The sequence below is a fragment of the Sclerotinia sclerotiorum genome, genomic scaffold, assembly GCF_000146945.2.
Source record: "Sclerotinia sclerotiorum 1980 UF-70 scaffold_30 genomic scaffold, whole genome shotgun sequence".
NCBI lineage: Eukaryota > Fungi > Ascomycota > Leotiomycetes > Helotiales > Sclerotiniaceae > Sclerotinia > Sclerotinia sclerotiorum.
In genome coordinates, this window is record NW_001820806.1 from 82,669 (window position 1) to 99,661 (window position 16,993).

At 41.3% G+C, this 16,993-nt stretch overlaps 6 protein-coding genes across 6 annotated transcripts; 3 read left to right on the forward strand and 3 right to left on the reverse strand.

Annotated features, from left to right (window-relative positions):
* Window positions 1–436: 436 nt before the first annotated feature.
* On the reverse strand, window positions 437–1,011 carry SS1G_14152 (predicted protein; the record flags this gene model as incomplete). Its single annotated transcript, XM_001584819.1, has 3 exons — window positions 437–481; window positions 696–761; window positions 994–1,011. The coding sequence occupies 3 exons, from the start codon at window positions 1,009–1,011 to the stop codon at window positions 437–439; spliced, it is 129 nt and encodes a 42-aa protein (XP_001584869.1).
* A 775-nt stretch (window positions 1,012–1,786) lies between these two features.
* On the forward strand, window positions 1,787–5,122 carry SS1G_14153 (hypothetical protein; the record flags this gene model as incomplete). The annotated part of the gene is made up of 1 exon (XM_001584820.1): window positions 1,787–5,122. One exon carries the CDS (start codon window positions 1,787–1,789, stop codon window positions 5,120–5,122), a length of 3,336 nt encoding a protein of 1,111 aa, XP_001584870.1.
* A 2,240-nt stretch (window positions 5,123–7,362) lies between these two features.
* On the reverse strand, window positions 7,363–8,926 carry SS1G_14154 (hypothetical protein; the record flags this gene model as incomplete). The annotated part of the gene is made up of 2 exons (XM_001584821.1): window positions 7,363–8,736; window positions 8,792–8,926. 2 exons carry the CDS (start codon window positions 8,924–8,926, stop codon window positions 7,363–7,365), a joined length of 1,509 nt encoding a protein of 502 aa, XP_001584871.1.
* Window positions 8,927–9,220: 294 nt separating this feature from the next.
* On the reverse strand, window positions 9,221–9,432 carry SS1G_14155 (predicted protein; the record flags this gene model as incomplete). Its single annotated transcript, XM_001584822.1, has 2 exons — window positions 9,221–9,312; window positions 9,363–9,432. 2 exons carry the CDS (start codon window positions 9,430–9,432, stop codon window positions 9,221–9,223), a joined length of 162 nt encoding a protein of 53 aa, XP_001584872.1.
* A 447-nt stretch (window positions 9,433–9,879) lies between these two features.
* SS1G_14156 (hypothetical protein) lies at window positions 9,880–13,877 on the forward strand (the record flags this gene model as incomplete). The annotated part of the gene is made up of 7 exons (XM_001584823.1): window positions 9,880–9,949; window positions 10,021–10,138; window positions 10,441–10,961; window positions 11,217–11,460; window positions 11,901–12,129; window positions 12,249–12,573; window positions 12,856–13,877. 7 exons carry the CDS (start codon window positions 9,880–9,882, stop codon window positions 13,875–13,877), a joined length of 2,529 nt encoding a protein of 842 aa, XP_001584873.1.
* Window positions 13,878–14,968: 1,091 nt separating this feature from the next.
* Window positions 14,969–16,952, forward strand: SS1G_14157 (hypothetical protein; the record flags this gene model as incomplete). Its single annotated transcript, XM_001584824.1, has 5 exons — window positions 14,969–15,205; window positions 15,263–15,891; window positions 15,948–16,401; window positions 16,453–16,712; window positions 16,784–16,952. The coding sequence occupies 5 exons, from the start codon at window positions 14,969–14,971 to the stop codon at window positions 16,950–16,952; spliced, it is 1,749 nt and encodes a 582-aa protein (XP_001584874.1).
* Between the last annotated feature and the right edge of the window lie 41 nt (window positions 16,953–16,993).

The following is a 16,993-nucleotide window of genomic DNA, read 5'->3' on the forward strand; positions in this document are numbered from 1 at the left end:
TGAACGAAAATGGTGAAATGAGGAGAATTCATCCGGTGGTTTTCAATAGCGTCCAGCTTAACTTGCAGGCGGCTGCTGCAGCTCATGGCGAAACTTTTCGTTCAGCTGAAGGGAGACCTTCATATTCGTTGGCATGTTTATTTATATATATATATATATCTTGAACCTACTTAGTCTGTGTACCTAGCATGCGAGTGCACGGAGTACTGAGTACCGTCGAAAGTATCAGGACTTGGGATATGATAGTTTTGGTGATGAATCTATGTACACCTGGGCAATTCTCATTCCCGAATCCTCTGTGTCTACCATCAAACATCATTTATCCTTCATAACTACCTAGTATAATTACCTACCAAAATATTCTTCCAAACTTCCAGAACACTGAACAGTCACACTTTCAACTTTCAATAAGCACCTCTCATCCAACCCAACAATTTCATGACTCGCAACGTTTGTAAGCTTCTCTCAACTTCGATAGATTCTATGCAGCTAAACATAACCATTTAGAAAGGGCAAAATAATGGACATGAGTTGGCTGGACAACTGTTCACCGATGATAGGAGGGATTGGGGTGGTGGTGGGTCTTTTAGGGTTCAATGGTTGATGTTTTTTTTTTTAGGTATTGAGGCTCACGAGATACACACGCACAAACACACAAACGCATATACTTTTTCGTAGAATCGTCGCCAACCTACGATATTCAATCTTTCCCTATCATGATGGCGGGCAGTGGGATTATTGGTGAATTTTGAATTTTGAATCTGTATATCAAAAATACGGGATGACCCTGAATATCTTTGTGTGAATACCTGACTACGTACGGACAAAGAACAGTACCATTCCATTTTAAGCAATTAATGGAAATACTTCACGCAATCATTTTCGTTGGAAATATTTTATTTTCATTCATCTTTTACTAGGTACCTACGTATTTCTTAAAGATGCGGTGACAACAAATTCTTAGCATTTTACAAGGGTAGCTCAAGTACGTACTCGGTAGCTCACAGCCATGGCAGCCCAAAAGTCCCAAAATTGAATGGTCCGTGTGTAACTAATACGAATATAGCTTAGACCCACTGCCTCTTCTCCCCTCATGTTCATGGATAACCTCATTTTGATTCAAAAAAAAAAGAAAATGTCTCCATTGGGGATTTTCTAGAAATTGGGTGAATATTCCCCTCTTTCGCTTTGATGATACCAGCCATCTCGGATATAGATATTCACTCTTTCAAGTCATCTGGATCTCATTACGGTATCAAAGGTATTTCCTATTTAGATTAAATGAATCAATCATTACTTCAATAACAGTACAACAACAGAATAATCATTGGATGCAATTGCATAAAGTGGAGAGGATATAAAAAATGGAACCTATCAAAACTTTACATTTTATTCAAGGTTCAACAAAATTTTCATTTATCCTCAATTTCCAATTTCATCGTACCATCCCCTCATCCCACGCAAAACAACCCACCAAAAATTTTACCCTGGTCATTTTCTTGCTCATTATTTGTCCCATCTACCATTCATAACCTTAATTGGGTAAAAGGTAAAAAGAGAGCACAGCTTACCAGTCCTTTTTTACCTTAAACCCCCATCACAAGTCTTATTGATTTTTTTCCACCCCAAATCTCCCAACGTCCTTCAATCTCCTCTTTTTTTCTTGTGTTGCCTGGCATCTCACAAGAAGGAAAGCGAGTAGAAGAGAGAGTAAACATCCAGGTTCTCCCGGATGTCTCTTTTTCGATACATTGCTCACCTACCATACGCAATCTTCAATCCAACCATGTTCGGTCGTTTGTTAGGTCGTACCGCTTCCCCTCCAAGGGCTCTTGGAGCTCCTCTCTCTCCCACCACCACTACTACATCCGCTGGAGAGGATTCTCAAACAAGTGCAGAGCGAGATGCTAGGGACAGGGAAATCGTTGAACAAGCTGTCGAAGAAGCTGTCAAGAAGGCTTTGAACTCGGAAGCTTTCACCAATGCTATTGCTACTTCTTTGGTCTCGCAGATCAAACCTACCTTCGAGTCATCCATCAGTTCTATTCCTACTGCCATTCAAAATGTTTCCCTCAATGTTGATACTGTCGATGCAAAACTCACTTCGACAACTATCGACCTCACTCAACGAATCGAAGATGCAAAGACCGAGACGGCAAACAAGTTAGCTACCATCGAAGAAGCGATTGCTAAGATTACTTCTTCATTGGAGGGATTGAGCGGAAAGCCTTCTTCTTCTCAAGATACATCGGTTTTGGAGTCACACACTACAAAGTTGGATGGAATTGCTACCGACGTTGCTGCTCTCAAGAGCACTACACACGAGGAAGCATTCAACACAATCACATCCGACCTTGCCATCATCAAGAGTGATATTGCTACTATCAAGGAATCCGACTCAAGTGCTACATCCAAGGATATCCTCTCCGCTGTTAACTCATCCAACGAATCTCATGCTTCCCACGCTGCTGTCTTGAATGAAATCAAATCCGCAGCTGAAGGACATGCTTCTACTCTTGGCGAGATCAAATCTACTCCTGCTTCTACCCCAACTGATGTTTCTGGTCTTGAGGCTTCTATCAAGGATATTGCTGCTTCTATTGAGCAGATTAAATCTGCACCTGCCCCCTCTACTGTCGATATTTCTGGCCTTGAATCATCTGTCAAGGATATTCTTTCTACTTTGGGTGAAGTTAAGGACACTGTCTCGACTCCAGCCGCCGCTGCCGAGAAAACTGACATTTCTGGCCTCGAATCATCTGTCAAGGAAATCCTCTCTACTTTGGGTGAAGTTAAGGAAACCGTTTCTATTCCAGCTGCTACAGTTGAGAAAACCGACATTTCCGGATTGGAGGCTTCAGTTAAGGAAATTTCTGCTACCGTTAATGAAATCAAGTCTACGCCAACTCAAGCTCATGAAACTGTCGACCTTTCTCCAATTGATGCTCAACTTAAGGAAGTTGCTTCTACCGTTGCCGCTATTAAGGAATCTACTTCTACACCACCTGTCACGCCTGAATCAATTGACATTTCTGGATTGGAATCTTCTGTCAAGGAAATAATTGCTACTCTCCAGGATATTAAGAGTTCTACCAGTACCGCTCCTAAGGAAGTTGATTTCTCTCCTATTACCTCCACTCTTGAATCCCACAAGAGCACTCTTGATGAGATTAAGGCTTCCGCCCCTGCACCAGTTGACCTTTCAGCTCTCGAATCCTCCGTTGCTGAAATTAAGGCAGCTCTCGAATCCCACTCAGGTACTCTTAACGAAATTAAATCAGTTCCAGCACCAGAAAAGACTGACCTTTCCATCATCGAGAACTCTGTTAATGAGATCAAGACCATTGTCGAGGAAATCAAGGCCAAGGAAGCACCAGCTGCTGAGAAGGTTGATTTGAGCAATGTTGAATCATCCATTGAATCAATTAAGGCAGGCATTGAAGAGATCAAGACCAAGGAGGTACCAGCTGCTGAGAAGGTTGATTTGAGTCATATTGAATCATCTGTTGAGTCGATCAAAGCAAGCGTCGAAGAGATCAAGACTAAGGAAATCCCAGCTGCCGAAAAGGTCGATTTGAGTAATGTGGAGGCTTCTATTGAATCCATCAAGGCAACAGTGGAGGAAATCAAGTCTAAGGAGGTACCAACCGCGGAGAAGGTCGATTTGAGTAATGTTGAAGCTTCCATTGAGTCCATCAAGGCAAGCATTGAAGAAATCAAGACCAAGGAGGCACCAGTTTCTGAGAAGGTTGATTTGAGCTCGATCGAAGCATCAATTGCTTCAGTCAAGAGCACTGTTGATGAGATTAAGACCAAGGAGGCACCAGTTTCTGAGAAGGTTGATTTGAGCTCGATCGAAGCATCAATTGCTTCGGTTAAGAGCACTGTTGATGAGATTAAGGCCAAGGAATCACCAGTTTCAGAACCTGTTGATTTAAGCAAGATTGAATCTTCCATCGAATCTGTCAAGGCAATTGTTGAGGAGATCAAGGCTAAGGAGGTACCAACTTCTGAAAAGGTTGATTTAAGTGTAATTGAGGCATCTATTGCTTCAGTCAAGCACACTGTTGATGAGATCAAGGCTACTCCAGCTCCAGAACAACATGCTGTTGACCTTTCCAACATCGAATCCTCAATCGCAGCTGTTAAGGCTACTGTCGATGAGATCAAGGCAACCCCTGCCCCAGCTCATGAAGCTACTGACCTTTCAAACATTGAATCATCTCTCGCCGCCTTGAGGTCTACCGTTGATGAAATCAAGGCCACTCCAGCTCCAGAACAAAAGACTATTGATCTTTCCAATATCGAGTCTTCCATCGCAGCTGTCAAGGCTACAGTTGATGAAATTAAGGCCACTCCAGCTCCAACTCATGAAGCAACTGACCTATCAAACATTGAGTCATCTATTGCTGCAATTAAAGCATCCATCGATGAAATCAAGGCTGCTCCAGCACCAGAGAAGACTGATCTCAGTTCAATTGAGTCATCTATTTCTGAAATTAAGGCAGCTATTGAAGAAGTCAAGGCATCACCTGCACCAGAAAAGGTTGATTTATCCAACATCGAATCTTCCATTGCCTCCGTCAAGACTACCCTTGACGAGATTAAGGCTGCTCCAACACCAGAAAAGGTTGATCTATCCAACATCGAATCTTCAATCGCTTCCGTCAAGACTACCGTTGACGAAATCAAATCCACCCCAACTCCATCCTTCAAGGAAACCGATATCACCGGTCTTGAATCATCCGTTAAGGAAATCATCTCAAGCATCACTGCTCAAGATGGGGTTTTGACCGAGATTAAGACAACCACTGAGAAATTTGACACAAAGGAAGTTTTAACTAAGGTTGAACTAATTACTCAAGAGGGTGTCTTCTTGAATGAGAAAGGACTTGGTCAAATCAAGGAAAATGTCAAGACTATTGAATTAAAATCACTAGCATCACCAACAACACCAACATCTCCAACATCCCCAACATCACCATCGTCACCATCATCACCATCAAAATCTAGTATTAAAAAGAAGAAGAAGAGGGCAGCAGCAGCAGCAGCAGCAGCAGCCGCATCTGGAAGTCAAACTCCTGAAGCCAAGTCTGAAGCTGAGAATGAAACTCCAGCTTAATATTCCTTTCTTGTTGAAGGACCAATGAGATGAATGTTTATACACATGGAGGATAATGAATTGGTGGATGAAGTTGATGGATGTGATTGACTTTTACGAAGCTGGACATTTGACAATGATGGAGGAGCTAATAATGATGATGCTTTTGGGGGAATAGTCTTCTAACATGTCAAATGGGTACCTCAACTTTTATATAAATGTCATGCATCTCTTTTAAGCATTTACTTTTTGGTACTTGCTTTTGATTTTGATTTTGCTTTAGCTATGGTTTGTATTTCAAGCAAGCATTATACCCTCTCTTTATTTTTAGTGAGAACGGCATATACATCTTTGAACATGTTGTATGTAATGTCGAGATCTGAAATGAAAGTGGGGTTTATGATTTATGATGATAGTGAGGGTAGTGGTGGTAGTGGTAGTGGTGGGGGGTAGTAGAAGTGAAGGAAGAAAGGAATGAAAATGAGATATTTTTCCTTTTATATTACATTGTTTCGTGATTGTGCTTTGTTTTGATTGTGCTTTTGATTGTACTTGGACTTGTGCTTGTACTCTTGTACTTGTGAAATTTAATGGCCGCTCTTTATCGAATAGATGGGAATAGAAATTTGAAATATGAAGAATGGTGAGTGAGTGAGTGAGTGAGTGAGTGAGTGGAAGGAAGGATGTATAAAGGTAGGTAGTTAGGATGGGGAAAAGTGTAGTGTCACTGGTGGGAATGATGTAAGATCTTAGTTGTTAGTAAATGAATAAAGGGGAGTAAGTGTATTTTTGTTACGAGGTTTGCCGTCTAGATCACGTGGAAGTGCTCTAGGCTCTCGAGGTGGTTTATAACTAGGCGTCAAGCAGGGACTTAAAGTAATGACAATAATGATATGCAATTCGTAACTAATAGTAGAGTATACTAAATGATTGATCTTGAGCACGAAGCTCTATACAAAGGAAATCCATCTTGATTATATAGACCTTCATGCCTATGGCTAGTCAGGACCGCTGCGCGGTCCTGGACAGCCAGCGTTCCTCAGCGGTCCATAACGTGACTTACTCACGTTACCTTGGTTTAGTCATGTGACGTGGCGTAGAAGATAGCCGTCGTAACATTATAATAATTATAATTAGAAATATTAACTCACTCAAGCTCTGGGGTTATAATAATCACGATTTCAATTTATAAAAATTTTCTTTTTAATAATTAATTAATTAATTATTTTATATTTTATATTTTATATTTTATATTTTATACAATTATTCTAAATTACATTTATATTACAAGAATATTATATAGTTGATTAAACATATTTATTTAAAATTATTTTACAAATCAGAGTTGCTGTAGGTTGGAATTGATACTCCCAACCATCTAGGGGTGTGTAACGATACTGTCACACTCAAGAATACTGGGTAAAGTATCTTGTATTAGAAAATACTAAGCTAAGGAGAAAAGAAGAAGGAAAACAAGAGTAGAGAGTTTTCCTATGATTAAATACAAACGGGGCATGCCACGTGACCCGGAGGTGTGAGGCGTCACAGATACTATACTAGAGGCAGCGGCTGCCTAAGGTTTCGTCTGGTTGGTAGTTGTGGGTTAAGGCTTTATCACTGGTCTTCACTTGGAAGTGAAGTCGTTACTAGATCAAGTAGAATGTAGGTAAACTAATTGATAACTAAGTTGAGCACGAAGTTCTTTAACCACGAGACTACATGACCAAGGCACGTGATTACAAGTGATCAGTAGTGATCATTAAGGATCACTAAGGATCACGGTATAGGTGATCATTGGTGATCATGAAGGATCACCAGTGATCATAGAAGCATGAAGGTCTATATAATCAAGATGGATTTCCTTTGTATAGAGCTTCGTGCTCAAGATCAATCATTTAGTATACTCTACTATTAGTTACGAATAGCATATCATTATTGTCATTACTTTAAGTCCCTACTTGACGCCTAGTTATAAACCTACCTCGAGAGCCTAGAGCACTTCCACGTGATCTAGACGGCTACCCTCGTAACAGCAGAATAGCCGACAAGTAGAATAGATGGGTGGATTTAAAATTTGTAAAAAGAGTCTATGCTAGCCCCGCAGTGATGCGTCTTACAATTATAATAGATACAGAGTATAAACCACCACCAGCACCAGCGCCGGAAGCAATCAATCCAAACGCCTATGATATGATATGATATACTATACCATGGCCAAATCATACTATATCAACATCAAGTAAATTACCACCACCTCATCTTTACTCATTAACATCATCATCATCGTCATCATCATCAATAGATTCAACAATCAAGTTTGCACTCTTGCCAACTCTTTCCCCAATTGTTCCTCCTTCTCCAACTTCATATACCACTCTCGGTATACTTTGAACTAATCTGAAATCAAATTTATGTTCATATCCTTCCGGCTTTTGCCTACTATATTCCTTGCCATCTTGAAGTAAATCATAACATTCTACAAATGCATAAAGTTCTTCAATTTCGGAATTGGCTTCGAAACGTCGCGTAATCCTAACACCTTCTGGCATTCTTAATGCGACTCGTACGATATTGGTTCCAGGCTCAGGTTCTGGTTTGATAGTTTGTACTCTCCATTGTTTCCAATGTTTTCGACTTTCTGCCAATTTAGCAGCTGCTTCTTCTTCATCCTTCTTTCTCTTTTCTTCTGCTGCAGCAGCTGCTTCAGCTTCCCTTCTTTGCCTAGCACGTTCTCTATCTTGTGCTAAAGATTGCTCATAAGCAGAATCTTGCTCTTCTCTTAATGTACGCTCGAAATTTTGTGCTGAACGTTGTGCACGAACTGCAGCTAATTTTTCCGAATGTTGTCCTATTGCACTTTGTAATTTGGCAACAAATGCCCCAGGTGATTCTGATCCGGATATTCTGGCAATGACTGACATTGATGTAGCTCCTTGATCGGGTGTGTGGGTAATTAAGGCTGTGAATGGAAACTTGGTACATCGTAAAGCGGAAGAGACTTGATATGCTTCTGAATCTCGAACATCTCCAACCCAGAATATTATATTGTTAGTTTTATCCCCAAGGAATGTGGTGACTTCTTCGGAAAGTAAGGTTTGACGAACGAAATCAGATGTGTCATCATGTTCCGGAGACATTAAATGAACGATGAGGAATTTGAGATCTTTTTTTGCAAGGTCCAAAGCCTGTGCATAACCTCCATCGAAAAATGGTAAATTATTCGGTCCATATTCTTCCTCAAATTCGCGCTTGGTACGTGTTGCTGTATCTCTGGGTTTAAGTGATCTCCTTCCCATTGTATTTGATGCGCCGGTAGGTCGGAACCGTGGTAGGAAAGGAAATAAAAATGCGAAAGCTCTATATCCCATAGAGAAAATTTTGTAAAGTACACTGAATGGCGCGAATAGTATAGCGAAAATGAGATTTGGTCGTCGAATTATTTGATCTTCTGGTTGAGGAACAATCCTTGGGGCCGAGTCCACATTTCGCACTCTCGATCGATTGGAGGATTCATTAAGGAGACTATATTGAAGGTTTTCTTGTCTTGAAGCTCGAGGAGGTGGAACATTTTGAGCTGCTAGACCTGCTGCCGTTAAAGAATCATCTTCGCCATCAAAGAACTTTGCGATTGCGATCTGTTAAGAATTAATATGTGATACCGACAATTTAAAAGAGGACTTAAATCCTTACCTCAACGCTCCATTGTGATCTCTGTAGTAAAGGTACAGCTTGATCAACTTCTTGACCAGTTACTGCCAGTAATTGTTGTAAGGCTGCCTGCTGTGATTCGGACAGCTGGCTTGTATCAGCATCTAGAGTAGCCATGGTTTGATTGTTTGCTGGAGTATTGTCCAAAGACAGGTGTTTCTTTATTTATGTTCGCATACTAATAAGTAGAAATATGGTTGAGAGTGTGGGCAGATATGATATGAGTGAATCTTTTGTTTTTACAATTCAGAGTAACATTGTAACATTTTATAGAAATGTATGGGAGGACATAAGTTCTAGAATCAGTGATGAATATTACTAGGTAATCAAGCCACATCATCGGTTTCGGATAAATAGTAGTTCCGAACATTCTCCGTCACAGCCACTAAGGCTGAAGGAACACCAGAACAATCAATCTGGATGCATGACTTTCTCCATGATTTGTTGACTTCTGACTTCTTTATCGGATCGCATAAAACCAGACATAACCCATAACCCATAACCTTATTACTGGGTAACTTATTAGCTTTCCCACCTAACCACCTTACCTTACTCGTACAACTTCCAAAAGGAACATTCCACCCCCCCCGCGTCACTTTATTACTACCTGCCTTGGTATACATTTGGTATCCTCCATCCTCAGCCTCAACACGAATTACAATCCTGACTTTCGTTGAATGTGCTAGGCTATCACTTTAATTTTGATATGCACATTCATTGGCAATATTTCTCTGTATAACTTTTCACATTGAAATCGTTCATCCTTCCATCATACCCTCATCTCATTTAAGGAACCATACTCCGTGTTATTGGTTTTTAGGAAATGTCCGCCAGATTCAAGTGAGCAGAATAGAACATCTATTATCCACCCCCTTCATTCTCAAACCCTCACACGGTACTTCGGTTAAGGATTTGGAAAGGCACCGGACGATACTTGAATATCGGTCGCATTAATTGGATTAAACTGAGCTAATATGATTTCCTATCATTAGGCTTCCTAAAGTGTCATTGGGGTCCGGCAGATAGTCATATCTATCTCCAAACAAGAACTTGGAACACAATACTGAACAATGGCGGCTACAAGATTTAATCAGCCTGAACTTCGCAGACCGACGAGTTCTCCGAGACCGAAAGGACGTGGTATGTGTTAGGGGAATTCTTGATTGGATTTATTTAGGAAAGGAAAACGGATGTTGACCAGGTTGTGCTAGAAAACGCAAAGGATACTTTATGTCGAAATGTCCTAATATATGGTCATTGTCGTTATGAAGATCAAGGATGCGCTTTTAACCATGATCCAAACAAGGGACTTGGAGGAGGGGTCGATCAGTAAGTTCATCTTAGTTTCTTCACATCTAAAATAGAAAATGGCTCTCTCCGATTTCGATTTCGCCGGACATTCGGAACCTTAAACGGACCTTGACTTGGATATTTCTTCTTACTTTCTCGGTCTCTCGAGAAATAGGACTTTAGTGGTATGGAAATTAGAGGGCATTGGACCTTACTTTGATCAAGTAGACCTTGGAATTACATTCAAGTGCTTGACACTATGCGCTTCGACGACGTGTCTTTACAGGTCTTCTTCAGGAGTGAAGGAAAGACCCTTCAATGTTGTTGAGTCGTGAATTCAGTATTGGGCCGGAGCCTATCTCGGAATTCATATTCGATATTACAATTGATCAATCTCTTGTTTTCACTGTTCAAAATTGCGTTGACACCTGGCTTTGGGGTCATGGACATTCCTTCTGGCCACTTTTCGACCTCGTGGATGGCTCCTACCATTCCTGGATTTATATGGAGGTTTTACCTGCCTATCCCATCTTTACTGTGGTTCTGAAATTACACTTTTTGGCTCTTCCCTATCTATGTATCTTTCACGTTTTAATGCGCAATAACTTCTTTGTACATCAACAACGAATTAATGCAGGGATGGATATATTTAAGAAACTAAACAGCGTCAAGATCCCAACATTTGGCTTGACTAAGCTAGCAGATGGCGAAGAAGACCAGCAAGATGAGCAATCAGATGTCGAGGATCAACTAGATGACGAGCAAGATGAGCAATCAGATGTCGAGGATCAACTGGAGGAATCTAGTCCCGTGAAAAAGAAGAATCGCAGGAGAAGGCGACGATATGGACAAAGGAGTTCGGGTTTGGATTCACTTGACAGTCCATCACGTTTTGAGAATGGAACAAGATTTTCAGTCTTAGATCCATCCCATCGATTACCGAATTCATCCAGGCTAGACACCACACCACGAAAGAAAGAGGAGCTACGGAAAATCAGTCAATCACAGTTACAAAGCACTACTGCAATAGGATGTTCTCTCGTATCACATGGTGGGAACACACTGGTTGAAAGTGGTGTTGGAACCTCTAAAACTTATACGGACAATGGTCAAGCAGATGTGCCTCACAAAACTACTGCCGCCACAGGGTTCAGCGAAACCACGAAGGCTTTTAGGGAAAATAGGTCTCCATCGCTTTCAGCCCAGATTCCAGGGGTGACTAGTACAGAAATGGGCTCACCACATTCTATTTTACGGTCCCCCCATACCCAAGAATCAAAGGATACAATGGAATCCCTTGATTTGAAATTATCGAATCCCGAAATTGCAATAAAAGCTACTGCCGATCCTACCGTAGAACGGTCAATTGCTGCGAATCCTGTGAATTATTCACATCATTCCAACATTTCAGTACTCCCACCGTCTCAGCTCTTTCAGATGACCTTACCATTCCCATTGTACCGGCTGATCCCAATTTTTTACCTCCTTCCCATATTTCAACTACTCCCACCGCCTCAGCTCTTTCAGATGACCTTACCATTCCCATTGTACCGGCTGATCCCAATTTTTTACCCCCTTCCAACATTTCACCTGGTATAATTAAACCTCCATCCAAGGATGATACCTCAACCAAACGACCAATATCCAGAACTTCAAGCACCGCAACTCTTCCCTTTGCTGAAAATGGTAGACTTGAAGTCGATATTGATACCTCAAATCAGCAACTTGGTCCCAATTCGAAATCGAAAGAGAGGCCACAACTATACTCTTCACTGTTAAAAACTGACTCTGACAATGATAGACCCAAAAAAGCTTTGAATGTAGATTCGCCTTCCTTTACACCAGCAGCTTTACCCGCGTCCAACAAAGGAGCTTCGGTCATTTCACAAGCTGCCAATGCGGCTCCATTTACACCTCGAGGGCTTGCAAGTGGAACTGCTACACCAAACACTCAACTCGACCCAGAAATACCCCAATTTAATCCAACTCAAAGAGATTTCACTCCACAAAACTATGATCTCTCTCAGAATGTAAGCACTAATTCATCTATTCCCCGAATACTATTTTAATCTTGTTCTTTAATTTTGGCATTCAAAAATGGCTTGAAAGTACCTTCGACGTACTGGATTACATACTGATTTAAGACAAGATTCCTACCAATGGTGCTACTCCCGAAGCACCATATGATCCTTTCTCCATGGGAGGCGTCTCTCAAGCAATTCCTACCTCTTTTTCGAACCACTATCAAGAAGACATTAGCAACTTAGCCGCAGGAGTGGCAACAGGTGGAGCATACTTTCAAGGACAGCCGAGCTATAACGTTCAGCCTTTGAATTATCACTTCTATGCGCCAATTGGTCCACACACGGATAATTTGACACCTTATCAAAAATCGATTCACGACCTATTCTTGTCCGACCGGCTTCGTGAGGAACTTCAAAGAAAATCTGAAGCTTCTCATCAAGTAATGCTAAGTAAGTAAGGAAACAAGTTGATGATTTCAGTACTAATCCAATTAGATACCCTTCCGAATATTGGTACACCACCAAACTCATACCATTCCTTGGTCGCTTTGGACACAGCTCAAAACAGGAATAACAATGTTTTTGGGTGCATAAGTTGGGTATATAAAGCGACGTCGGAAAAGAATGGAAAGTATTACTGTTTACGAAGACTGGAAGGTGAGGAAAATTCATCTGGCATTTATATGAATTAACATTTACCATATTTAGGATATACTCTCGCTAATGATAAAGCAATTCGTGCTGTGAAGAAGTGGAATGAAGTCAATAGTGCTGGTGTAGTATCGTTCATTGATGCTTTTACTACTAGACAATTTAAGGACAATTCCTTGATAATTGTCACAAATTATCACCCACTTTCAAAAACTCTTTTAGAGGTTCATTTCTCGGCTACAACCACAAATCGATATGGATCTCGACTAAACCCCCGGATACCTGAAGACACTCTTTGGGCATACATTGCACAAATTACATTAGCCATCAAGGCTGTACACCAGGCCAACTTTGCTGTGCGATGCATGCATTTGACCAAAGTTATCCTTACGGACAAAAATCGAATCCGTCTAAATGCATGTCCGATATTCGATATTCTCCATTACGAATATCGACGCGACATAAAGGAACTTCAAAGTGAAGACCTGTGCTTGTTTGGCGTACTCATGTTATCCTTAGCTACAGTTAATGCAACAATTACCCCTCAAACCACGGCTCAAGTCTTGAAAACCAACCTCGAAGGCCTCAGCAGATTTTACTCGGTTGAGCTTATTGACACAATCAGATGGCTTCTGACTACGCCTTCTACTACCGAACCTAAAGATCTAGAAACCTTCATGCGAGGTATCTCTGGCCGTATGACGACTGCTCTCGATAGTTCCCTTCAAGCTCATGACGAAATAACGTCTGAACTTTATCGCGAGCTTGAAAACGGTCGACTCGTCCGCTTAATGGCCAAGTTGGGCAACATAAATGAACGTCCCGAGTACGATACCAATGTTCAATGGAGTGAAGTAGGTGAGCGATATATATTGAAACTTTTCAGAGATTACGTGTTTCATCCGGTTGATGCGGATGGAAGACCCGTTACGGATATGGCGTGGATACTGAAGTGTTTGAATAAATTGGATGCGGGGAGTGACGAAAAGATTCAATTGACGAGTAGGGATGGAGAGAATTGTTTTATTGTTAGCTTCAAGGATATTAAGAAACAGGTTAATGCTGCTTGGGGAGATTTGCAGAAGCCAGGGAAGAGATTTTAAGGGTTCGGATGCGATAGGTGGTGAAGAGGTGGGAGATGGAAATTGGAAATATATGGTTGTCTCTGTTGAACTTGTTAAGAAGTTTTGGGGCTGGTCAATATTGAAAGGGTATTGATGAAAGAAGAGTATAATTTGGGAAGAGGATAAGAGTAAAGAAATGAGATAAAGCTGATGGAGATGAACAGGAGAACATTGAATTAGAAAATCATGTAGGGGAACAATCAAGGAAATTTACTTTAATTGTACGTGAATTTCTGGTGACTATTGAATTTTGAATTTTGAGAGGGGAGTAGAGAAGGGAAAGATTGGGTGGATGTGAAGAATCGAAGGTAAAATGATGGATATGAGTCCATGGGTGTCGGGGTCGAGGTCGAAGTCGAAGTCGGCATAACACAAGACACGTGATTACGCGGTCCGACCTCAATTCTAGGCATCATATCATATCAAGTAACAGAAGATTAAGATTGGGATAATATTTCCTTCCTTATCCATTACCATCATGTGGGATCAACAAACCTTGAAATTAACCCTATTTGGGGATTTACACGATGAAAGTTTATCGGTGATAGTGTGATCGGTTGGTGTTCTGCCTACACTACAGCGAAACATGATTAGTAGCTTCTTTGCAAGATATCAACCGTCTTCATCGATGTATCCGAATTTGGAGCAAACCCGATCGCACCTTCTTTCTTCTCTTAGGAAGAGCAGGCAGGATATCTAGGATTGTCGGTTTTAATCGTTCGTTTATTACTACCCTGCTTTTGTTTTTGGTCATGAAATTGCTGGTGTGCAAGTTATTAAATCTTGATGACAACCCTCATCAAATTCTCCTCTCGGATTCCTAATTTTCATTACACCAAGATCAATTTCCCTTCCACCACAGTTTACTCTCTCGCTTTTCGAATTCCAGAATTGCCATCAAACACCAACTCACAAAGCCATTCATCATGCCAGACTACCCAGGCTTAGGCTTTTCCCTACGTTACGATCCACAGTATGACAGGGACAGCGAAATTCACTATCCTATAGGTGCTCATGGTGGTTGCTGGGGTGCCATCTCCAAGTTAATTTCAGTTCGGGAAATTGCCATGATGATCATTATGGATCGACTTACGGATAAGGAGGAATGGCATAAGAAAGTCTTTGATGAAGGAATCGTATCCGGGTGGCGCGAAGATGTTTTGGCCATTCCAGATGAACTATTTTGGAACATTGCAATCCGTGATAAGCACCAATCTTGGGACAGGGAGGGCAAGGTCGAATCGTCTGACGATAATATGTTCTACAGAGGATTGACAGGAATCATGAATGCCAATAGCTTTGATTATGTGAGCAAACGCCGATATGTTGACCTCTCAAAGTGAAACTAATTTGGTGTTGAAAAGTGTATTAAAGAACTTCAGAGCAAAGCAAAGTATTATGAACAGACAGGTATCATCCCAACATTGGACGCCTGCGCATCTATTGCGAAATCAGACAACCTGGTCTCTAAGAATCTTCATGATGCTTTGCGTAAGGCTTTTGATACACTCAAGAGTGACCAATCTTCATCACCCGACTGGCATCCCAACTCAAATGATATGGTTCAAGATCTAGTAGATCCTTCAATGTACCCTTTAGTTTATGGGCGCAGTAAGATATCAAAGGGCGAAGTCGTTGGAGTCAATGATGCCATTGAGAAATGGGCAGGAAAAGGTTCATTTGGAAGGCTGGAGTTCGGGAAAAGAGTGCCTTTAGTACTTTGGAAAGACCGTCGGCTTTTTTGGTCAAAGACGTATCAATGGCTTCCTGCAAATGTCGTTATTCAAGAAGATGGCAAAGTCAAATTTACCAGCTACATCAATAACATTCATCCAACGAAATACCCTGAAATTTATCGGACGATTGAAAAATTGATCGAAACTGCGCTTCCGTTATGGGATCAATGTCTTACTGTTGCCGTGGACCGCTATGGAAAGGAAAAGGATGGAGCTGGACGAATCGAGCCTAGATTCCCTTATCCAGAAAATCCAGAGTAAATCTTATTGAACAATTCTTGAGACGAGGCATTCAATACTTACACGATTATAGTGACGATAATCATGAGAATTGGATTTGGATCCCTTCAGTCCCAAGCCCGACAATGGAAGTAGATGGTGAAAATGGGAATGGCCATGGCAGTGGTGATGAGGTCGGCATGAATATCGAAGACACCTATAATGAAGAAGATAAGGAGGAATCCGAAGAAGATGATGGGGAATCCAAAGAAGATGATTGGGCAGCCGAAGATAATTGGGAAGCCGAAGATAATTGGGAAGCCGAATATGAGGAGGAAGCCAAATATGAAGGGGAAGCCGAAGTAAAGTGGGGGTGGTCACGCAGACCCTTAATTCCAGAGCCTTCCTTCGAAGATGTCAATTATTCAAGGGAACCAGAGAAGTGCCTCGCAAAGAAATTCAAAAAATCCGGTCTGCAAATCATTGTCAAGATGGCTTCTATTGAGCTCACACCAGAGAAACCTGAATTTCCAATGGGTGGTTGGCATGTAAGTGAAACTCTATCAATGAACGGAAACCTGATACTAACAGGTTTCAAGATCGAAGGACAAATGAATGAACATATTTGTGGCACAGCGCTTTATTACCTTGATAGTGACAACATAACTTCGAGTGATCTCTCATTTCGTATGCAGACTATGGAAGACACAGGTCAAGAACTCGGTGTAGGAGAAGATTCATATCATTGGCTAGAGCAGGTTTATGGTACATATCTCAAATGGGAAAGATCACCATGTCTTCAAAATTATGGTAGCGTTGAAACACGTCAAGGAAGATTACTTGCTTTTCCCAATGCTTTGTAAGTGCCAGATTCCGACTCTCCAAAGCATAATTAGACACTTACTAATCTACACAAAAGTCAACACAAAGTTTCCTCGTTCCGCTTAAAAGATCCAACAAAACCAGGTCACAAACGATTCATCGCATTATGGCTCGTAGATCCACACATACGCATCATCTCCACAGCAAACGTACCACCTCAACAAATGAACTGGTGGGTAGACTCAGTCTTTGGCGATACTTCCGAAGCCCGCAATAGAGCCCTCAAAAAAATTCCAGCAGAGCTTCTAACACTTTTGC